The sequence below is a fragment of the Monodon monoceros genome, unplaced genomic scaffold (genome assembly GCF_005190385.1).
Source record: "Monodon monoceros isolate NGI ecotype Baffin Bay Population unplaced genomic scaffold, NGI_Narwhal_1 Super_Scaffold_7, whole genome shotgun sequence".
Lineage (NCBI taxonomy): Eukaryota > Metazoa > Chordata > Mammalia > Artiodactyla > Monodontidae > Monodon > Monodon monoceros.
In genome coordinates, this window is record NW_021703784.1 from 30,823,283 (window position 1) to 30,848,017 (window position 24,735).

At 34.5% G+C, this 24,735-nt stretch overlaps 2 protein-coding genes across 2 annotated transcripts in view; one reads left to right on the forward strand and one right to left on the reverse strand.

The window, feature by feature from the left end:
- CEP126 (centrosomal protein 126) overlaps positions 1-4,415 on the reverse strand; it is a 92,362-nt gene extending 87,947 nt beyond the window's left edge. The window contains exon 1 of the mRNA XM_029209344.1: positions 4,023-4,415. Within this exon, the coding sequence (XP_029065177.1) occupies positions 4,023-4,150 (128 nt within the window). The 5' untranslated portion in view covers positions 4,151-4,415. The remainder of the gene's footprint in view (positions 1-4,022) is intronic.
- A 4,459-nt stretch (positions 4,416-8,874) lies between these two features.
- ANGPTL5 (angiopoietin like 5) lies at positions 8,875-24,658 on the forward strand. Its single transcript, XM_029208990.1, has 8 exons — positions 8,875-9,218; positions 11,420-11,564; positions 13,428-13,531; positions 14,421-14,514; positions 16,730-16,830; positions 18,468-18,588; positions 20,673-20,858; positions 24,088-24,658. The coding sequence occupies exons 1-8, from the start codon at positions 9,123-9,125 to the stop codon at positions 24,405-24,407; spliced, it is 1,167 nt and encodes a 388-aa protein (XP_029064823.1). The 5' UTR covers positions 8,875-9,122; the 3' UTR covers positions 24,408-24,658.
- Positions 24,659-24,735: the final 77 nt, after the last annotated feature.

Consider the following 24,735-nt stretch of genomic DNA (forward strand, 5'->3'; position numbering starts at 1 on the left):
CTGGGTTTCTCATTCTTTGCTATTCTCTAAAATCTCCCTATCACCTTCATGATGCATTAAAAATTTCTTGGAATACACAGCATTTTATAATCTGGTCTGTTTTTTCAACTTCATTTTTCAACATTTCCCTGCATGTCTCCGATGCTCAGCCATACTAAGATACTTATTAACAGAACAAGCCATGATGTAGCATGCCATTATCTTTTGGCACTTGCTGGCTAATTCTACTCATCCTTTCAGGGACACCTCAAGAAGTTCCTCCCCTGTGAAGCTTTTTCTAACCCTCACTGGATGACTTGACACCCTCATGGGTACGTCATATGTGTCTCCTCTGTATTTCTGTAACTCCAATGCCTGGCATGGTGCTTAGAATATGGTAATGGCTTAATAAAAGCTTACTGAATGACTTCCTTGGAGAAAATTCTCAGTAGATAAACTAGGACAAAAGGTATACACATTTTTATAGCTTTTAGTGCCTCACAGACAAATTGGTTTCTAAAAGGGTTCTATAAATCTACATGTCATTAGAAATATATGAACATGAGTTTCTACACCTCACGAGCATAAGGTAGTACTTTTTTTATAGAAAGACCGAATGGAAAGTCATGTTTTATTATGTATGTATTAGCAAAATAGAATAATTGCCATGTTGGGCAACTAATTTTTATTTTCCTCTTTGGTGAATCGTTAGTTCAGAGTCACTGGACATTTATCTATTGAGAATGTCATTTAAAAAATCAATTTCAGTAAATTCAATAGAGATAGAATAGTGTAAATATTAACCTCTATCATAGTTACTACAAGTATTTTCCCCAGATAATTTGTTTTATTTAATTATACAATTTCCCCTTACACTGAAGTTTTAAATTAATGAGTTATCTTTGAGATATTTTTCACTTGAAATTGATTCTTTCTTTTCAAAAGGTAAAGTTACTATACCTTCAAACTATGAAAGTGTTGAAGTTCTATTTTCTGTCAGTTTTCCTTTATGATTTTGTACTTATTTTTATATTTACCCTTTTTATCAGTTCAAGCATATTTTGGAATTTAGTGTAAAATGTGACTCAAGATAGAGATGGTGAATTTAGACTATGATTTTTTAGAGGTTTGACTAAGGAGACAGGAGATATTAGAACACAGTTAAAAGGGTTTGATTGTTAGTTTTAAGGATAGTTAAGACCAGAGCATGTTTACAGGCTGTAGGGAAAGAAGGCTATTTGACAAAAGTTGTAAGTAAATTGTAAGAGAGAGAGAGGATAATTTACAATCCAGGGTTACTGAGAAGAGAGGTGATGAAAATAGGGCACAAGTGAATGGATTCACCTTCTACAGTAAAAGTGATATCCCATCAGTGAGCCTGGAATAAAAACAGGGTAGGGGATTGAGGGTGGTGATGGGAGTAAGGTTTGTGTTGTTTGTTGGGAGGGACCTGAGGGAGTTCATGGCATCCATTCTCTTATGAAGTATTGTAGTAAGACAGTCTACTGCGAGTGACGGGAGGTGATCAAGATCTGGCACAGAAACTAATTAAGAGGAACAAGAGAGAACCCTGTTCTTGTTCTGGTGAAGCTGGAAACCATCAAGCTGTAGCGGTTTTGTGATTTTTTCTCTGACAGCATTTTTATTGTTGAGTGAAGGAGTAGAGAAATAGGGTTGTAGTAGTTACTGGGTGGTTGAGGAAGAATAGGAGTGCAAAGAACCAAGGATGTTGGTGAGAGAATATGTGTAGATAATTAAGAATAGGGTGTAAACTGGGTAGGGAATAAAGAGAGGCAAAGTGGGGGCTAGGATAAAATGCAAGGGGAAAAGACTGGAGATATTTATGAGAAAATAAGAGGCATAGTGTGAAGGGGACATGAAAGAACTTCACTTTTTTATTCTATTTCTATATATATTTGAATTATTTTAAGAAATTGAAATTATAGAACTTCAGCTAATTTTAATTAGATGAACTTAAGGTTTTGTTCCTTGCCTTTAGAGTCAGGGAATTCTAACTTGAGTGAGAGAACTTCAACAGAAAGCTGGATGGCCTCTGAGTATTGAATTCATATTTGGAAATCACATGTAGAAATTTTACCAAGCCACTTGCTTATTTAAAGTCTGCAGTTCATTTTTTAAATTTAGTCATTAATTCAATAAATTTGCATACCTACTTTGTACCAGGTATCCAATATGAAACATTACAGATACTAAGAACATCCAAAATAATACAAAAGGTGCTTAAGTGTTTCTCCAACTAGTAACATAATGATATTCTTGATTTAGTGTCATAGTCTTTATTACGTTCAAAAGAATTCCTCTATCCCAATTTAAATATATATACTAATTTTATATATACTAGCAAATATATATATATATATAAACTAGCAAAAAGTATATATACTTATATATACATACAGATGCATATATATACACACATACTAGCAAAAGTTGTTGGATTTTATCAAAGCTCTGGGCATCTATTGAAATGATCATCTACAACTTTCTTAATTTTAACTATATATTTATAATTCAAGTATATTTTTAGTAATACATTTCTTTATAGGAAACCAACATAATTCTGGAATTATGTCTATTTGGTTTTGTTCATTTGAGGTACTGCTGAATTTATTTACAAATATTTCCTTTGTTGTATCAATATTCATACCTCATAAATTTAAAAATATTAAGTTTATGACCATTTCACTAATGAAAATGATGGAAAGATACACTTTGTCAATGAGCCACTTACAGTGCTTTCCTATTTTCTGATTTAGCTATAAATCAGGGTCGGTGTAATAGGAGTTCGGGGTCCAAGAAAATACAATGTCAAGGGGACAGAATCAAATCCATATAGAAAGCAATACAGTTTATTTCAGATTACTTCTTGAGCGAGGACAGTTTTGAGAAGTAGTAAGGGCAAAAGCTAAAGTGAATGGAGTTAATAATGAATAGATGAAAAGAATTAGAAGCTGCTATTGCGGTTAGGGTTTCTGAGAAGTTGACTAAAGAAAGAAAAGACAGAAGGGTTAAAAGCTTGAGGAAAGCATGATCAGAGGGGGGGATATTTTACCATCAGTTAAGCTTTGTACATATCTGTCTTCCTCACTAGAGTTGTATCCCAAGCACCTAGTTAAAGAGCAGGCACTAAATGAAAATTGATTGACTTGCTTTTAAAAGTGCAACATCCCAGAAGTGGAAGACAATAAGGATAAGAAAATGGGGTTTAACTTGAAAAGTGAAGACACTCCATTCTCTGACAAGAATGAAGATGATTATACAGCACCATCACTACCAACCAAGTCCTTTGAGAATACAAAGGTTACACTTTAATTATCATAACATTCTCTGAAGGAATAAACATGGTTTACATATTTTGAAAACAAAACTCTTTCAATTTTCTACAATGCAACCAACAGCAATCTCAAAGGTGGGCTAGACCAATTCTTAGGGACAGGTCAGAGATAATCCAGTGCGAAGCCTCCGGGTCCTTTGCTTCTAATTTTCTGTCTGTTGTCTCTCTGACAACAGCCTGGGCAGAGGATGGAAAACAAAACAAATTAACCAACTGTGTTAGGCTTTAGCAGCTCTGGTAAATAAATTAGGGAAGTGCTAGGTTAACTGTTAAAACGGACTGTTTCAGGAGAGCAAAACATTTTACCTATTTGTGGAATTCTTTTCTCCAAGCAGCATGCTTAATCAGGGTGTGGATAATATGAAGTAAAGAGCATAATGGCATAACTCTAGAAGACAAAACAATCCCCATAGAACACACGGTTGATCTATTTGAAAACTCACAAAAAATTTACACCAAAGTTGAATGGGGGTGAGATAACAAGGTGGCCGGGAAAGCGGTCCTAGAATAGGATAAAATGGTATTTCAGGTTTAAGGGGAGCAACGACAGTTACTGAATCAAATATCCGCACTAAGATGACTAGCTAGTTTCTATCACCTTGCATCTGTGATAATGGGAATCTAATGGGAAAAAAGATGGGCCCCGCTTCCAACATCGCTACGCCGGCAGCCACGGCTGGAAGGATACAGGTAAGCGCCAGGTCGGTGACGCCCGCCGCTCAACCGAGGGCTGAGGGAGGCTCTGACGCGGGTGTCCGAGGATTCAGTGCCCAGTCTCGAGACCGCGCTCCGGGCTCCGGGCCTCCCGGTCATCATCCTTCATTCACCTCAGCGCCGCCTCTCGGCTCGCCCCTAGAGCCTCCCTCATGGCAGCTCCGGCTTCCTCCTCCTCCGCCCCTCCCTGCACTCCGTCTCTCAGGCCCCGCGTCACTGCGGCGGGAAGGTTGGCCGCGGCAGCTCTGGTTCACGCACAGTGGCGCTCTTGGCTGTGGTGGCGCCGGCAGCTGCAGCAGCGGCGACCTTGCCTGGCAATGGCAGAGGTGGCGGCCGCGACCCCAACGCCTCCGCCATGTTGACAGCCAACCGCCGCCGCGTCCTTCGCGACGGCTACCAGGGTGTGGGGGCGGGGCGCCAGAGGCAGCCAATAGGAGGAGCGGACTACCGCCTACTCCCCCCCACCCCTCTGAGCTGACTGCGGGCGGCGGCCGGGAACCCTAGCATCCTCAGGGACGGAAGTCTTCGCAGGAATGCGGAGCTGACTTGTTCCTCGGAGCCTGACTCCGTTCTACCTCCGTTTTTATGATGATGTTTTCGTGAGGGTATTGAGAGTGATGAAAGACAGTGAGACGCAGAATCTTCAGATACAGGCAAACGCCACCGTGGGGATTCTGAAATGATTGCCTCGGGGATAATTCAGGGTAGGATTTGTTGTTTAACTACCGAGTCCTGCTGTGGGGTTTGAGTTGTGTCTTTCTGGAGCATCACTATCCCCAAACACCATCTCTTTTAAAAGGCTTTGTGGAGTGGAAATTTCCTTTCTCTACATTCTCTCACTCACTCCCTGACGCTTCTGCCATTCCGTCTGCAAGTCGTCCTCCTTGCCATTTCCCTACTTATAACGTCGCATTTCAAAGGCTTTTAATGGTGCCAGCCTTGCTGCCAGATTCTGGAAATAGATCATCGGCGGCCAGGAAAGTAGTGCAGATTTAATTCAGTAATCTCCTGGGAAGATATGCCAAAAGAGATCATCATATTGAAATTGTTTCAAGCTCTTATGGAAAATTGGATATTTTAGCCACCAGGTTTAGTGGTTTTGCAAGTAAAAATTTGAAAAAAGGCTGAAACTCCTTTTTGGAGTTCATTTTAAAAGTACATATAAATTCTGACTGTATTTCAGCCAGGTTTTTTTGTTTTTTCTTTCTTTCTTTTTGTGTGGAAAAAACTCCCAGATTGGAAGCAGAATGTACAAACAGAATAAAAATCACTCGCCCACCATTCAAATGCCTCTGTCTTTGTGAATCAATTTGTTCATTTTTAGAGTTCAAATAATAAACTTTTCCAGTTGAAGCTATTTAAAACAGAGTTTTTGCAAAGTTGGATACAATGACTCAAATTGGAATGTGTTCTGGTGACTGAGATTCAAAAGTGCCACAACAAATCCAGTTTTGAGTTAAAACACAAAACACATAAGCCCCCTTCAGGACCATGCCAAGAGGGTAGAATAGATAATCTTGACAAAGAAAGGCTAAATGTGTATACTGGGATGATTGGCTATCTTTGCAAATTTTTAACTGGCCTAGTCACAGGAATTTAAGTTGATTCTATTCCCACTGCTATCATCACAAGTCTGTTTCTCCAGGGCCAATTTGAGAGAGAGTAAGCAAAGTAGGGCAGTGTAAAGTGCAAATAAAAATGAGAAGGTTGTGCTTACTGTTTGAAGTATTTGGGCATGGTTAGCCTTCCTGAAAGTCTAGTTTTTTCTATATTATTAATTTGATATCTCATCACTCATAGTCACCTTATTGCTTTGTCACATGGTGTATTAGCATTAAGAAGCATAACTTGGTTTCTTAGTTGCTTACAGATGTTTACTCTTATAATCATTCTTCATTCAAATATTGCTTTACAATGATACCCAAGAAAAAAGAAAATTTAAACACAATGTTACCAACTTTTAAAAAAATTACAGATCTATTTTTTCACCTTTAAATTATTTATTTCTTTCTTCAAAATTTTAAGCAGGTTTTTCATGTTTTATTTAAGTTGTACAGTCCTTTATTAAGTTGTATTGATTCTAAAAAAAAGGCTTTAAGATTAGATATTTGGATAATAGAAAGATAATTTGAGACATTTATAAGTTTTTTCTCTTGGCAGGAAAGATAAGTATGATTTAAGCAATAAAAAAGAGTATTACATTAAAGTCTCTCTATTTTGTTAAAGAGACATATGAATTAAATATAATGGTTAACTTTTCACACTTCAAAAACCATAAAATAATTCATTCTTTTATGAAGGAAATAAATATTGAGCACCTACTATGTGCCAAGCACTTTCTAGGTGCTGGGATACAGTAGTGAGCAAAACTTCAAAGTCCCTATGCTCATTAAGCTTACATTTATTTTTCTTTCCTACTAGAATATATGAGGTAGTGAAAAGTGCTATGAGGAAAAATGGAGTAGTATAGAGGGATAGAGACTGATGTCAGTTCTATTTTAGATAAGGTGCTCAGGGAAGGCCTCCAAGGAAGGGAAATTAGGGCAGAGGTCTGAATGAAGAAAGAAGGTTGCCACTCAAATATTTGGATGAAGAATATTATCTAGAAGCAGTGGGTACTTTAAATACAAAAGGCTCTGAGGGCAGAATTTTATTTGATATGTTCAAGGAACAGCAAGAAGACCACTGTATCTAGAAAAGATTGGGGTAGGGGAAGTGTGCTAGGACTTGAAATTGGAACAGTGCATGGGGGATATCCTTCTAGTGCAGTGGAGACTTATGTAGTATACAAGGGATTAATATAAAATCCAGCTTCCAGTGGAGGGAAAGCCATTGGAGACTTTTGAGTAGGAGAGTAAGATCTAATTTAATCTTTCAAAAGGATCACTCTAGTGGCTATGGAGAAACTAGGCTACAGTCGATAAGGCTAGAAACGAGACTTGATTGAATGTTGTAATGGTAGGCTGGGTGAGAGATTATGGCGGCTTGGACTAGGATGGTAGTAATAGAGGTGGCAAGAAGTCTTCCAGATTTTAAACTTGAGCCAGTAAGATGTGTTGATGCATGGTTGTGGCAAGTGAGTGGAATTTTTTAAAAAGGTGTCAAATGTGACTCTCAGATTTGGAGCTGGAACCAACTGCCTAAAGTGTATTGCCATTTCCTAAAATGGGGAGGAGTAGGTTGAGGGTGGGAGAAAGAATAAGATTTAGGTTTCAAATATGTTAAATGTGAGATGCCTATTAGACACCCAACTTCATTAACATGGTTTCAGAAATTGTTAATGATGTTTTGTTTACAAAAGAAAATATAATAACCAATTTATGTTTACAAAACATGTTCACGTAATTTATCTAATTTGGATACCATTATAAATAACATTGTGAATTATGTGAGGCAGCATGTGATGGACAATTTCTTGAGCTTTCACTTTCATCTTGGCTGAGGCTATTTTTTCTTCTGCTGAAGTATTTTCTTGCTGAGGCTATTACTTTTTCTGTTGAAGTATTTTCTGGCTCAAGTAAGAATTTCCTGAATTTGTCTCTGGGCATGCTGTGAAAGAATAAAGTATATTAATGTCTGACTGATTTAAAATTGCTAAAGTTCTGCCATCTTCTTTTCAATTTTATGAGACGTCAACTAGAAATTTAAGATTAAAGATACATACTCGTCTAGTTCTAATATAGATTTTAAAGGTCATCAATATTGCCAGCAATGTTAGAACTGTATTTTAGAGCAAGTCAAATAATAATGATGATAATAATAAAAATAATAATAATTATACCACTTAACACTTGAGTACTTGTCGTGTCTCTTGCACTGTGCTAAGTGCTTACATATATTAAATAACTGAATCCACACAACAATCCTCATTCTACAAAGAAAGTAAGCTATAGTGATATTAGGTAATTTTGCCCAAGTTTCCAGAGCAAGGGAGTGGTGAGTCAAGATTCACCCAGGCATTCTGGTACCAGAGCCAGCACTCCCAACCCCCACCCAAGCTGCCTCACTGGAGAAACTGAGAAATTTTCAGTAGAATAAGAGATAAGAGTGTTTGCATTTAAATAGTGCGTGAGGATGTAAAGTCAGAAAATAGATAATTTGTTTAAGATATTACTGCATTAATTGATATCCTAGTGCCTATACCATACCAATCACTATGCAAGTACCATAAAAACTATGATCTCTGCCCTGTTGTTCTTGGGCTAGGAAAGGAAATGGATAAAATAATACCTTGAATAGGAAGCAAGACTCAGGAAAATCTTAATTTTAGGATAGTGAAGACTTAGGCATGCTTAAGTGGTGAAAAACAGGAGCCACTATCATGGAGAATTTGAAAATTCATCACAGACATTGATCTATCAACTTTCAGAGAGTGGTAATTTTCAATAACAATAGTCCCCTTATAGTCACAATTTTTGAAGTTTTGACACTATTGATGTAAAACATATAAATCAATTAGAGTCCTAGAAATTTGGCATTATGTGGTTAATGTGACCATCACTGATAGCTAAATTCAGTTGCAAACATATTTTAAGTCTGAATTATCTGCTCTGGGTGTCCACACTGATTAAATTTCTACTTAGTATTTTGTAGAAATAGTTCCAATGTAATATTCTTCCCTCTACATCACTCATTTCTACTTTTTTACTATTTTTATGCAAACTGGTTTGCAATTATAGAGTTATACCTTATCAAAGGCATTTTTTCCTAAGGGCAAAAAAAAAAAAATGTGACATAAAAACTAGATGATGCTATAAATTCTTGCTTGCTTACTTGATTTAGCTACCTAGCTGGCTGGCTACTGCCTGTATTCCAAAAGCATGGATTTACAATGCAGGCATGTAGTGATAGAAAAGGTTTGTATAACTTAAAATGACTGGATCTCTAGAGGCTACCTTGTTTCTCATATGAAGGGTGTTTCAAATGAGGGCATGGAAACTAGTAAGTACTGGCTTCTGTTTTTGTTGTACACCTTCCAGAAAATTTTGACTGAAGACTCTGTGTACTAGAGTTCTTTCCACACAGAGCTGACTGATATTTGAAGAAAATTTTCATTTCTCCAACCAAGAAAAATATGATTTATCTTTTCCAAGCTTCACTCTTGTTTTTAAATCTATGTATTTTTACTTGTGGAGAAGTTATACAAGGTAACTGTGTTCATCATTCTACGGTAAGAATTTCAGCAATATTATTTCAGCTAGGAAAGCATGATTATATAGTTTTCAAGATATATATTAGATGTTTGAAAAGATTAATTACAGTACTCAATATAATTTATGGGAAAATTAAAGTGTTTATTTAGAAATGCTGAGACTTATGCTTAAATAATATTACTTTTAAACTTAGGAAACCATAAACTGAAGTTGACTCTTAATACATTTCTTGTGAAAAATTGTTAAAGAAATTGCAGGCCTTGGTTAAAAACTAGCCAACAACTTTCCAGTTAACTTTAATAATGAAATATCTGGTAGGTAGTAAAAAAATTCACTTTGCTTAAAAAAAAACTATTCTAGAAACTTTCATACTTCAAATATAGTCTTGTGACTGGTTACCTAGGAAATGTTAAATTTTAAAATTAGAAAATTTTATTCAAAACAATGTCAGAGTGATTGATAGCTAAGATAGTGTATGTAATACTATGAGTAGATTGTGATTTGAATCTCTATACATTTAAATGTTGGCTTATAATTTTTAAATGTTATAAAATGTATTTACCACTGTATCAATACTAAATTCCAAAGTTGAAGCAAGAATAAATTCTAAAAAAGCTACAGAAATATTAATAACAATTCTCTATACTAAAAATTTAAGAATCTTATTTAGATCTAAAAAATATAGTTGTAACCTAAGTTTTTGAAAACATCTACTATGTCAATTATTATAGGAGTTTAGGGGAAAGAGCAAAAAGTTAAAAGTAGATCTATGTAACAAAATGTAAGCATCTTTTTGGGCAAATATCTTTTATATTGTGATTAGCTCTTTACCTTTCTCTCAATATCCAGGTCAAAGAGGACAAAGCTTGTTGTTATTTTCTTTAAATTACAGAGTTATTCTAAATCACATAACTTATACCAAAGGATGTTTTAACATTAAAAAAACCAGTAGTGTGCCAACAAGAATAGATACCTTTGGAATGACATCTGTAATTGGCTTTCTTTCTTTTTTCTTTTTGAATAGTAGTTAGTACTTTTTAATCTCCTACCCCATCTTGCACATTTCTCCTTCCTTCTCCCCACTAGCAATCACAGGTTTGTAGTTGGTTGTTGGCTTTTTAAGTTAAATTTAATTTTTAAAAAATTTATTTTATTGAAGTGTAGTTGATTTACAATGTTGTGTTAATTTCTGCTGTATAGCAAAGTGATTCAGTTATACATATGTAACTGAATATATATATATATATCTCTTTTTTCATATTCTTTTCCATTATGGTTTATTACAGGATATTGAATATAGTTCCCTGTGCTACACAGTAGGACCTTGTTGTTTATCCATTCTATATATACGGTTGCTGGCTTTTTAAAATGATATCTGTTGTTGATTTTGCAAAGCAAAATTCCGTGCTTTTTTTCTGTTATCACTGCTACCTTTTTAAAAAAATTTTTTTAACTTTTTATTTTATATTGGAGTATAGCCGATTAACAATATTGTGATAGTTTCAGTTGCACAGCAAAGTGACTCAGCCATACATATACACGTATCCCTTCTCCCTCAGACTCCCCTCCCATCCAGGCTGCCACATAACACTGAACAGAGTTCTCTGTGCTATACAGTAGGTCCTTGTTGGGTATCCTTTTTAAATATTCAGTGGTACCTTTTAAATCTATGCATACTTTACCTTTCAAATCTGTAAATACTTTAGCTTATACAAAAGCGACAATTCTCCTGCACATTTTCCCCAAACCACGATTCCTAATAACTAGTGGCAGAAAGTGTTTTTGGCATAGAAATGTTGTAGGCATCTCAGGGAACCTTCTTAGTACCCATTCAAAGAACTTCAAATTGCACAATTTCTGGAAGAGGGATGGTCAGAACTATATCGCACATGGAAATGTGTAAAAGTTAAAGGTCAAGGCCATAGAGCCACCACACGAGAACGTAGACCCTAAATGATTCCTTTTGGAATTGGAGAAGAAAAAAAGAGAGCAAAAATAATGAATTAACATATATTTATTGTTCATACCTAGAATTTACCCATAAGGTTTATTTGTGGAAGTTTGAACTAACCAGTTAATTATGTTTTTTTCTAATGATCATCCTTGTATATGTCCTGAAATCTCATCTTTTTTTCTACACTCTTCTTATTTATGACATATTAGGTAATATAACATATTTCATATATTTTTTCTTATTTCTATTTTTTTTAATATAAAGGATTCTCCAGTAGTTAACATTGTAGAAGATGAATCTAATGCAAAAGGTGAAAGTAAAAGTAATGCTACTGTTTATAAAGAAGATTGTGAGGAATCATGTGATGTTAAAACTAAAATTACACGAGAAGAAAAACATTTCATGTGTAGTAAGTATTAAAAATAACCACAATTGGGCTTCCCTGGTGGCGCAGTGGTTGAGAGTCCGCCTGCCGATGCAGGGGACACGGGTTCATGCCCCGGTCCGGGAAGATCCCACATGCCGCGGAGTGGCTGGGCCCGTAAGCCATGGCCGCTGGGCCTGCGCGTCCGGAGCCTGTGCTCCGCAACGGGAGAGGCCACAACAGTGAGAAGCCCGCGTACCGCAAACAAAACAGAACAAAAAACCTCCCCCCCACAATTATACAGGTATATGATTTATTATTTCTAGGGTAGAGATGGAAAAATATACCTTAGCATTTATGTGGGTCATTTTATATATATCCTGATCATCCTAGGCCAGGAGTTTTATGTGTTTGGCACATAGTAGGTGCTTCGTAAGTGTTTGGTAAATGAACAAATCCTTCTTTTGTATAATATGGCCCAGTGACACCAACTAGCCACCGAGGGAAGGGGCGAGCCACAACGCACTGATGGTATCAATTCACCTAGCACTATTTTCTTACTTCCGTCTGAACAAATGGCAAATTTCACCTGAGTTTTGAGAAGGAATTCACTAATATTGAGTAAATGCTACAATAGATATAATACAAATTCACAGCGAATTTATGTAGCAAAGCATAAAAAATAAAAAGTTTTTAAATCTCCATTTTTGTTTAAAACTAGTAATAGTGCAGTAATTTTCATGATCTATTTATATGTACATAGGCGGTGAAATGAGCCAGGGGATCAGAAAGGGAGGAGGTTCTGATCCAGTTCTTATAGGACTGTAACTCCTAGGTCAGAAAGTATAAAAAGCTCACTTTATTGTGTTTAATTCTATGTGTAACACAGGTATCTCAGGCTTCTCAAACCTATGAGTGTGGCTTTAGATCCATTAAGACAGATGTCTAAATCCAGGGAGTATCTAATAGAAAGTGAGAGACTGAAAGTAAAAATGAGAGATGAAGCTGGATGAGGTATATTTTAAAATACCATGAATTATTAATGTGATTCTACTGCTAGAGTAAAAGTTAGGAACATAGAAATAAATGATTTTTAAAAGAATAATGTATGCCATAATGTGTGACTCCTTTTGTTGTAAAGGACATCATCAGTATAACTGAATAAACTTGGATAAAATCTGAGAAGTACATGGTAGTCAATGTTTATTTCCTGATTTTTATGGCTGTGTTGGGGAGAATGTCTTTGGTGTAAGAAAAACACACTGAAGTATCCAGGGGCATCATGGTGGCATGCTCAAAAGAATTAAGAAAAAGTTCTTCATACTGTTCTTGAAACTATTCTATAAGTAAGATTGTTTTAAAATAAAAACAAAAATACATAGCAAAAGTTTAACCAGAAACCAACCAGCTAAAACTTTTGACTAAGATTTATTATGAGTATATATGTATGTGTGTTTGTAATTTGTTTATATAAAAATATAGCATTAATGGAAAAAATTTAAAGAAAGATTTACTTTTAAAATTAACTTACATGATATGGAATTATTGCCTTTTACTTTCTTATGTAGTAAGAATTGATGAGTCTTGGACCTCGTGCTTCTGTACCTCTCATCTTATAAAGTGAGAATTGATATTCAGAATGTTGTCTCGCATTTATATCAGATTAACTTATTTGGGGGTAATCTAAATTATTAGGAAGGATACTTTCATTGCGAGGTATTGAAATAATTGTTTTCTTGGATAATCCTGAGTTAAACAAAAAAGTACTAACTAGAATATGCAATTCTATGTATTAGATTGAGCTTTATTGTTACATATTTATCCAAAATCATTTTGAAATTATTTTTCACTGTAATTGTTTTCTATAACAAAATAATATTTAGCAAACACATTTTGTTATGATTTAAGGAAATTTGCAAAATTCTATTGTTTCTTATACACGAAGTACCAAAAAACTACTAAGAAATATGATGGATGAGCAGCAAGCTTCCTTGGATTATTTATCTAATCAGGTATGGATTTTTTAGAATTGTGTTGTTATTGTATGTGTACATTGATATACTTAGCTAGAGGTATAATTGTTTAATTTTTTAATGCATTAAAGTCCATACATCTATTTAGCGCCTACTATGTTAGAGGCACCATAGTAAGCCTCAGGCAAACAGAAAGCAATAACAACAAAAAAAGATCTTCACTTAAAGCTTATACAGTCTAAGAGAGCAGAAAAATGTATTGAAAATGTTGTGACTGCTGTCAGAAAGATGCACCAAAGAAATTCAATATCTGAGCTATGAGAAGTGTTCCCAGATGACAGAGATTATGAACTGAATCATGAAAGATGGATAAACGCTTCAAAGGTCACAAATGTGGGGTAAGAAGAGTAGGACCTTCCATTCTGGGGAACTGCTTGAAGTGGTGAAGGGGTGGAGTGGCTGGTGAGGTTGAGGTGTATAAGGAAAACTGACTTAAAGAAATAGGAGCTAACTCATGCCACACCAAGGAGTCATTGAAGTGTCTGAGCAGGGAAATGCGATGATTAGATTGACAGCTAGTGAGGAGGATGACTTGAGGAAGAGCAGAGGGAGGAGACAGGGAGATCAGATAAGAAACTACAGCAAAGGAGCAGGCAAGATACAAAGAACAGATCTGCAAGAGCAGTCAAATGCAGAACTGGGCAGATGAAAGCAATGTGTAGGAGGAAAACAGTACTCAATTTAATGATTGCTATTTAGTAATGCCTTTCTTTACTGCTTAGAGCAGTAAGGAATTCAAAAGAAAAATGGACATTATATATATTTCAAAGCCGGATTTATAAGAGGCTTAGAGATATCACTTATAAAATTCAGCTAAGAGAGTTTTGTTCAAATATAAATTTGCTTAAATGTATGCATGTGTGTTTAGGTTAATGAGCTCATGAATCGAGTTCTCATTTTGACTACAGAAGTTTTTAGAAAACAGCTGGATACTTTTCCTCACAGACCAGTTCAGTCACATGGTGAGAACTTTGGTATTTCACCCTTTTCATACTTGTCTTTTATTGCTTAAAAATTTCCTGGACAGGTTGGAGCATTTAGAACTTTTGTTTAAAAATTACAGCTCATTATCATCTAACAGACTGGAGGAGTAATACCTGCCAAATTTCAACCCAGACAATGTGTACTTTCCTGAATTGGGAAGCTTTTCTGACCATTTGAAAGCTATGGCTGTATACAGATATTCTGAATCTGTTGAAAATAGCATAGTTTTATGTAACTGAATTCAGGCTCTCCTTTTACATTTTAATATTAATAATCAATCTTCAGCTAGAAGAAAAGAAGGTCTCAGAATTCCTCCCACCTGTAAAAACTATTTTTAACATGTTTGAGATGTTTCAAATTGGGACATAAAATTTGAAAAGTAAAAGAAACTTAAGACAAAAGAAAGTGGAATTTAGCACTGTTTATACTAAAACAATATATAGTAATTCCTAAAGTCATGGGTTTCTAAGAAAAGTACCCTATATATCTTACAGTTGTGAATTAATAACAAAAAGTTCCAAGCAAGTAAATATTTATTGACAGCCTAGTGAATGATCTTTCTTTTTTCCTTACAAAGAGAAGGAAATAATCTGTAACTGAGAATCACCTATGTGTCAGGTACTATGACAGGAACTTTCACATGTTATTTTTTGTTATTCTATTATATCTCATTTATTTTCCATAAGTGAGTAGTGTAGGTAGGTAGTGTAACATGGTGGTTATGAGCATGGACTCTGGTGTCAGATCACCTGTCTTCAAATCCCTCATCCACTGTTTCCTTGATATCAGTTTCCTCATCAGTAAACTGATAGTACCTACCTCATATGGTTCTTATGAGGATTAAATGAATAAATACACCAAAAGCTCCTAAAATATTGCTTGATGCATAGTAAGACAGTATAAGCGTTTGCTATGATGATCTTCATCATCAGATAAGGAATATGGAGCCCAGAAACATCTGAATAACCTGTTCATATTTATTTGGATGGTGATGGCAAAGCAGATATTCCAACTCAGATTAGTCCTTCATTGTAAACTTCTATTATCATATCTCTGAGCATAAAGTTATCATGAAAATGTCTCTTAGCAATTCAGAAGAAAGGCAACAAATCTATATCTTCTAGAAGTGAAGGGGAAAGCAAACAATTTTTTATAGCTAACTTTTTGTAGATGAGATTTTCTGCATGTTTACTGTGCGCTAGGCACTGTGCTAAGTGCTTTATATTGATATAATGTCTTACTATGTAAATCGTCAGAATAACACTATGAAGTAGATAGTATTATTATTATAACAATATTGCACATGAAGAAAAGTAGTTCTGGCTAGTAAATATTAGTACTAGGAATCTAACCCAAGCTTCTGGTTCTGAAGTATCAGGCTTTCATGTGTTTGTTCTCTTGGTAACTGATGCTGTAAGGGTTGAATTTGTTTTATCACATTTATAAAAGATAACACAAAGTAAAGTAAACTATAACATCATATCTACATACATATCTACATAAAAGATAACACAAAGTGTAAACTATAATATCATATCTACATAATATATTTACAATCCCCTAGAAAGGAGAGTGCTTAAGAGAAGGTGATTATAGACTGCTACAGTTCTAGCTATTGTGAACAGAGCATGCTCTAGCCTCAGCATCATTTTCTCTGGTGAAGAAAGTGATTTCCCCTTCCTCTCCCTTTGCCTGATTGTAATGGTGGGCCCCAAAACACCAGAATCTCTGAAATTTCAAATAGTGGAGAAAGGATGTGTCAATAGTAATTAATCTACTTATTCCTTTGGATTTTCTCCTCCTCATTCACACAGATTTCTGTTGCATATTATGTTCCCAAAATAAGCCTAGATTTCTGAAAGGGCATTATTTATTGGACAAGAGAATGCATAATCATAAAATATATTAAATAAATGTTGATACCAAATGGAATACTAATCAATAACAGTGAGTTAGTTATTAGTGAAGGTTTATTGCAGCATAACTTATTCAATCCCAGTTCCTCCACCTATCTAGTTTCTTCTTATTTCTAAAGTTGAGATAATTTTTCATTTTCAAAAAGTTAAAATCATCATCATTACTGAACATTTTAATAATAATAATTTCAGATAGCACTGTCAATTTTCTTTTATAAAATGATTGTCTTAAATGTATATGTGGAAATATCCTAAATAACTAATTTTACTTTTCTAGGTTTAGATTGTACTGATATTAAAGATACCATTGGTTCTGTCACTAAAACACCAAGCGGTTTGTATATAATCCACCCAGAAGGATCTAGTTACCCATTTGAGGTAAAGTTTTCCCTTATTATATGGAATAGGATAGGCATCTAATTTATTTAAATAATATTAGAATTTTAATTGTTTTAATATTTTATTTTTTCTTAAAAATTTTAAAATAAATCAGTATAAGTTCCAGTTTCAAAATTTTTGTTTTCTGGAATTCTTTGCCCAAACCACAAACCAATAAAAGAACTAGAGGGTCTTTCACTTTTCTATTTGAGTGTTCATGGTTACACTCTTTAAAGTAAATCCATTTGGTGCAAGATCTTATATTATCCTTACAGTAGGCAGAACTATGCAAAATAAATACTTACTTGCTTGAATTAGCTTATGGATATTAAAAAATAATTGTGTGCTTTGCCTTGGGGTTTGCTAAAAATACTTTAGTTTCTCTTCCTACACTTGGTTATACTTTCTTTGGATGATAAGTGATTTTTTGTGATTGTATAAAAAATTAATAATTAAAAAATCCTTTCACTGAATTGTGAGACAGATTGAGAAGCTGATCCATTTCTTAAATCAAATAAAATAAATTACTCATATTTATCCTTAGTAGTTCTATACCATGATTTCTAGAAGAAAGTTCTACTAGAAATTGTGTTATTAAAATTAGTATTATAATGTTACTATATTACATATAGTATATATAATATATAAAAATTATATATATATAATTTTCTGGTTACTTTTTTGTGCATAAGAAATTTATAATATCAATATCATACCTTATTGATAGTCTTTATTAAAATATTAAAATATATTTTCTAAACCAGTTTCTCGTCTCAGAGTTACTAACGTTATTTTTTGACATCTATTGACAGGATGTCAAAAATTGGGAATTAAGTGGGAAATAATTTTAAGTTACCTAAATTACTTCACCTACAGATTCAAAAATGGACCTGAACAGATGTGGAAAGGGAAGGCTTCTAATTTTGTGAAGAGTGGGATGCATAATTACCTCTTTTGTGGGAAAGTGTTGGTTCCCTAACTTCCTCCACACTGCCTTTTTCTGTCTGTGTGTGGGAAGTTTCTGATGGGGAGGATTGGTCTGATTTTCTCGCTGTGTCACTTCTATGGGTCCCCTACGGTTGTCCTCTTAGAGGCATTTAACAGAGCACCACAGATGCACCTATGAGTGCCTGCTGAGATGGGGCACAAATCATGCCTTTCTGTCTGAAAATCCCAGTCTGAACACAGGCCTTCCAGGCTTTTGGAGGAAAAAAGCAATCAAAGACAGGTACACAGGCACATTTAACACTGTTTTTTAAAAAATCAGTGTTTTAATTAAAAGGAAAAGTTAATTTATAAAGAAATACATCACTCTGCCATATCAGATTGGTACAGTTATTACTCAACTGAAAAATATTTATGGAGTTGAGGAATAAGAGGGTAACCTTAAAATGCTACAAACACATATGTTAAAAAAATGACTGATACAAGGACCACAATTAGGTTTGTTTTATAATAAACAGTATTATTTCTAGAGATTTTTTAAAAATCTGAATACATTAATGACATACAGTTGCATTGAAACTTTCAGTGGAAGTATCTTCTCTTTCTCTAGGCTTTAAGGGTGAAGTATGAGTTTTATATAAAAGAATGAAAATAATATTATATTATTTTTGTCTTTTCTGGGTTTATTTTAGGTAATGTGTGACATGGATTACAGAGGAGGTGGATGGACTGTGATACAGAAAAGGATCGATGGGATAATTGACTTCCAAAGGTTATGGTGCGACTATCTGGATGGATTTGGTGACCTTTTAGGTCAAATTTTATTTATTTCTCCTCTTTTTTCTTCTTTTTGACAATATGCCTATGGACTCTGTCTCTATTGGTCAAATAGTAAAAATAGCAAATCCTTGTGAATATAAAAATATGACAAATTACCCTCTGGTTATATGCCAAATTACTTAAAATAAATAGGTCTTCAGTTGAGATATGAAAATCTTTATTTTTAGTTGAAATATGATTTGAGTGAAAATTCTAAATTGTGTTATTTATTAAGTATTGACTATGCTCCCAGCAGAATTCTGGCAGATACTCAATAACTATTTGTAGAATGAAAACCTGAATGAGCAGGGACCTTGAAATTCTTGAGATTTGTGTTGTGTCTACATAAGCAAATGAAATAGAGAATTGAGGTCCATAGCTGTAGGAATTCAAATTATGTAAATGTCAGTAAAAATCACTATGCTCAAAACTTGGAAAATGTAAACCCCAGGTGAACTGTAAAATCTGTTCACGTTATTACCAAATGGCAGCATCAACTTTTGCGGGTGAATAGAAGCACCAGTATTTCTGAACCCTGCAGAATTTTACATTAATTGGAACATTTGCAGGTGACTTTGATCATTTTCATGCTCTTATTTTAAGTTATTGTTGTTATAATTTAGAGTCTTTAACATCCCATAATAATGTCATCCAAGGATTTAATAAGTGGTGGTGTTTGTCCTACTGCTAAAAACCCTACAGCATGCCAATGATGTTAGAAGGGACATGAAATGTAATAAAATGTCATAAGTAAGGCCAAATAGCTGCCATGCTATGGAATGCATTTGAAATACTTGTGTTTTCTCAGCATTACCTCCAATTTTCCAGTAAGGGCTGCCTTCTGAATTGAGCTGTCATAGATCTGCAGGCTCTAAGTTGTTATCTTCCTTACTTAATGCTTATGTCCATGGGAAAATTATTTGAGTTTTGACAAAAAATGTCTTCAGGAAGGTATACTTCACATAAGCAGACTGCTTTGTACTTGGCCTATTTAAAAAAAATAAACTTGGGATTAAGGAAAATGTATTGTTCAGTTAAATCTGAGGTTGGGGTAGAGGGGAAAGATGGCAAGGACACTTAAATTGTAGTGTCAGACTGTGAGAAACTAAGCAGGCCCACCTTCCTTCTTGTACTTCTTTTTTACTTCCTATACCCCCTTTCTTCCAGTATTTCTTCAGAATACTTTTCAGTTCTAAGTGGGTATGTAGCTAAAATGCCCCTGTAAGGCCTGGAGAGTGACTTAGTATCTTACCTATAGTTTTAAGATTTGAATTCTGTCACATTGTCTCCCAACTCTTGAAGTTTGTTTTGACTAGATCCTTACTTCCTTCAGTAATTTCGTGATTCAAGCAGAGGGATATACTTCAGAGCAGGAGTGTCTACATTTAGGTTATGCCACAGTGGGTAGAGGGAGGTAGAAAGTCATTGGCTAGAACATGCAAGAAGAATGCAGTCTGAATTAAGGAGTTCAATAATCCATCTTGGATCTATAATCATCTTGAAAATATTGACCCTTAACCTGAGTATGCTCCAGTGTTGCTACATTATGTCTTCATTCATAGGTAACTGATGAGCTTCATTACAACAAAGAAATATTTGTTCACAAAACATTATTCTCAAAGACAGAAAAAATAATTTCTACTGAGCATTTTCAGAAAATATTTCTTTAGGAGTTGCTGATTTGGAGGCTAAACCTCTTATACTTACTGGTACACATCATTTTGTTACCTGCCATAATATTTGAACTCATTTTTTGTTGACATGCCTTAAGGTAAAACTTGACTTTTTACATGATCTTTAAATGAATTTTTGAATTTAATTTGGGGAGATAAAAAAATGAAACAGAGACTAGTTATCCCAAGTCTAGTAAAGTAGAAGTGGGAAGATACACATATATATATGTTTTGGTAAATTAGGCAAACACTGATAATTTGAACCAGGGCAATCTAGTCTCTCAAATAATTTATGTGTGCCATCTTGGAGTTATTGAAACACTAAGCAAAGCCAAAGACTTAATAACAAAGGGTTATTCTAACTTGTATTAAAGTATATTTAAAAAAGCATTTTTTTTTAAACAGGTGAATTTTGGCTAGGGCTGAAAAAGATTTTTTACATAGTGAATCAGAAGAATACCAGTTTTATGCTGTATGTGGCACTGGAATCTGAAGATGACACATTCGCTTATGCATCATATGATAATTTTTGGCTAGAGGATGAAACAAGATTTTTTAAAATGCACTTAGGACGATATTCGGGAAATGCTGGTAAGTGTTTTTTTCCTAAAATTACCCAAAAGATTTAAATATAGCTGACTCAATATTAGATGAAGATAAAAGTAATGCATTTCTTTTGGTATATGACACATAACTGATAACAGAATAGGTTAGGAATGAGAAAACTGGCTAAGTCTTGAGTTATGAAACTCTGCTATGATGGTTGCATCACCTTGTGATTTTGAAGTGCTTTATACACTTTAAAACAATTTTGCCATATGTAATCACAATTGATTATTTAGATAGCAAATCTGTGGGGCAGGCTGGGAAGGCATTATTTACATTTTCATGTACTGAGAGGCTGGTGTTTAGAAGTCATAGAATGTTAGAGCTGATCTTCACTCTTCTCACTCTGCAGGTTAAGAAACCTGAAAGATTAAGTGACTTGCCCAAGAGTCCCAGCTCATCACATCTGAGCAAGGGCAAGGACCCAGGTTGATAGAACAACTAGTTTAGTGGGGTTTTTTTCTTTTTTTTGGCTATATCTCAGTACATCTACTCATTTCTAAAAAAGTTAAATTTTTAGAACTTCAAAATACTTGATATTAAATTCATATTTTAATGCTGATATTTTTAACTTGAGTTAATACTAAATTCAGCTCTCCTGTTCATTGCTCATCATTGTACTTGTTCATTAGGTATGTTTAGTGTTAGAAATCCAAAAATGAATGAGTTATGTTCCCAGTTCTTTAACTGATCACAATATAGAGAGGGAGATTAAATAAAACTGAAAACACAGAATACCGATAGAGCTTTGGGGGCTAAAGAGAAAGAATGATTCCAATGGATTACATCCAGAGAAGGGTAGTTTTCAACAAAGAATTAATGGTAGAGTCAACCTGGGGTGCTTTGTGAAAGTACATACTCATGCAGAATCTGATTCAGTAAGTTTGGGCCCAGGTATTTGTATTCACTAGATGGATATGTTGGCATCCTTATAGTTGAGAATCACTGATCTGTACTTGGAGGAATGGATAGGCTTTTGGCAAATGAATGTTGGCAAACAGAGCAGCTTGAGTCAAGGCACAGAGGGAGGAAAATTACTGGGCATGAGAAGTTGTCTGGTATGGATGGAATCTCTGATATCTGAGGGGGTTTAGACTTAGGATATTAAGTAAAAGTCTGAAATTTAAATATTGACATATAGGGACAATTTTAAGGAGTTATATAATTTTTGAGGCTTCATCTCTAAAAGAGTAAAGAACTATCTAAATATGGAACATACAATGTTAGGAAAAGTTTATGTGGGATTTCTCTAGAAGATGACTAGGATCTCATTAGAGGATACAATTTATAATGACAAGAATTTTTTCTTTGGAAGCCTCAAATTTTGTCATGCCTTATTCTGCCTTTTCCCAATAAAGTTGTTAAGTAACTTTCAAATGTTGATCACATAATATAATCAAGATAAAGAAAAAGATGTCAAAAGAATGTAAAGATAGCAGTATAGTTAAGTATGATCAGGTATTTGGTAGAGGTGAGCCAGACATTTGACTTTGAGCTCAGAGCAAAAATAGAAATATGAAATTTGAACATTTGAGGAGCACAGTTGTTCCATGAGGACACATTGTCCTGGTTCTAAAACTTAAGAGATATTTCTCTGGGTTCTTAGCGAAAACAAAGTGTCATGTTTTCTAATTACACTCGGACAGAAAACGTAACAGTGAGTTTTAATGGGCCATTTCTTTAAAAATAGACCTATGCATTATATTTTTAGAGTAAATTATTAAATATAATCCATTGAGGAGCTCATATAATGTATGATCCTTCTGATGGTTGGACTTAACCAGGGAGAGTATCTGTGGAGGGATCATATAATTTAGGCAATGCTCCATAAGTGTTGTCTTTCTCATTTGAACTTCTGAAAGGTTTTGCACCATGTGGTATTGAAAATGATATTCTCCCTGCAAATATGTGCAATTTTGGCATTTTGTTCCTATGAAGTGCATGGTCAGAGACAGGGCTGGGGTACAGGATAGGCCACTACCATTAGTGAAGTTCTCCAGGTTCCTCAAAGACATCTCAAAAGATGCCAAACATTTGGAACATAATGAAACAAACGTGGGCTTTGAATTCTTCAAAGATTTTACATAGCTTCACTTTTACTTAGTGTTTCAAACATCTTAGCAAATTTTATCTATAAGTGAAATCTAAGTACAATGGGACTAATTAGAATCTTTTATTTATATGGTTTAAAAGAAACAAACAAACATGACTTCTACCCCTGCTACTTAGTTAGCCAGGTTGCCTTGGCCAAGATACTTAATCTTTAAAGATTACTGTGACTATCAGGGATACCATACATAGAATGTCCAATGTAAGTCTCTAAAATATGGTGATGTTTTAACTACTATCCAATTAGTATGCATATCATATGGAGAGCCATGAAGAAAAGACATACCTCAGTGGTATAGCTGATTTTTTTCTTGAGGGCATTGGGCATTTAATATAAACTTGGTGGCCACTAAATAAAATCAAACAACTTTTGCAGTTATAAATTTGTTCCTGAAAGGTAGAGGTTTCACTTTCATCCATACCTCTCTATCTAAAGTGATGTAAAATGGTACTGGTATAAAAATTTGTGTGTAAATTATTTTCTTTCCCTAAATTACCAATTACCATATTATTCTTCCCCAAAGTATGACAGGTTTATACACCATATTTTTGACCTAAATTATCTGCTTCTGTCTACACAGCCAAGCTTCCATTTTGTGATTTTATATCGAATGTCCACTTATTCATGTTTACATATTCTGAGCCTATTTATATGAAATAATTGGAATGACAAAATTGTAGAAATGGAGAGCACATTACCCCTGGTTACCAGGGGTAAGGGATGGGATTTAGTTTTTAAAGCATATCAAGGAAACTATCATTCAATTTATACTGCTACTGTTTGGTCCTTTCATACAATTATGCAATGATTTAATAGTTTTCAATTTATTAACTGATAATATGCAAAGTTTTCCTAGGCCATCACAGACCAACATAATTTGTCCCGACAAACGTCTACTTAAACATGCCTATCATGTTGAGGAATTTATTACCAGATTTTGGCATATTGCACCCGGAGGAGAGATTTTAATATAATACCTATTAAAATATAATTTAAACCTTAGTTCTGGAATGTAATGCTTTTGCATAATGGGTTGGTAAAGGTTGATTAAAATTACAAAAAATGCCTTTAAATTTCGTCATTAAAAAAATCTATTTTACCTAGGTGATGCATTCCGGGGTTTCAGAAAAGAAGATAATCAAAACGCAATGCCTTTTAGCACATCAGATGTTGATAATGATGGATGTCGCCCTGTATGCTTCATCAATGGTCAGCCTGTGAAGAGCTGCAGCCACCTCAGTAACAATACCGGCTGGTGGTTCAACCAGTGTGGTCTCACAAATCTGAATGGCATTCATTACTTCCCTGGAAAATTGCTTGCAACTGGAATTCGATGGGGCACATGGACCAAAAACAACTCACCTGTCAAGATTAAATCTGTTTCAATGAAAATTAGAAGAATTTACAACCCATATTTTAAGTAATCTCATTTTAAATTGTAATGAGTGTTCCACAGTTATTTTTGATAATATATAAACAATTTTACATAGTTTCTCTTTTTACTGAGTGTTTCAAGCATATTAGCCAAAATTTAACCATAGGTGACATCTAGGTATTATGAGTCTAAATAGAAATCTTTAATTTTGTAGAGTTTTATAAAGGAAAACATGGTTCAATGTATGCTTTTACTACTAATTATATTAACAATATGTAATAAAATTTGTTTTGAGTGTATTGCAACCTGTCTACCTGTAGTCTGTTGTCCTTTTAAAAAGTTTTCCCTTTTCTTTAAAACATATAAACCATAGTGCA

Excerpts from the sequence above, each read along its gene's own strand:
- ANGPTL5 (XM_029208990.1), top strand. The coding sequence starts at position 9,123 with ATGATTTATCTTTTCCAAGCTTCACTCTTGTTTTTAAATCTATGTATT. Across the intron at positions 18,589-20,672 it reads TGGATTTGGTGACCTTTTAG|GTGAATTTTGGCTAGGGCTG; the intron begins GTCAAATTTTAT and ends TTTTTTAAACAG. Across the intron at positions 20,859-24,087 it reads ACGATATTCGGGAAATGCTG|GTGATGCATTCCGGGGTTTC; the intron begins GTAAGTGTTTTT and ends TATTTTACCTAG.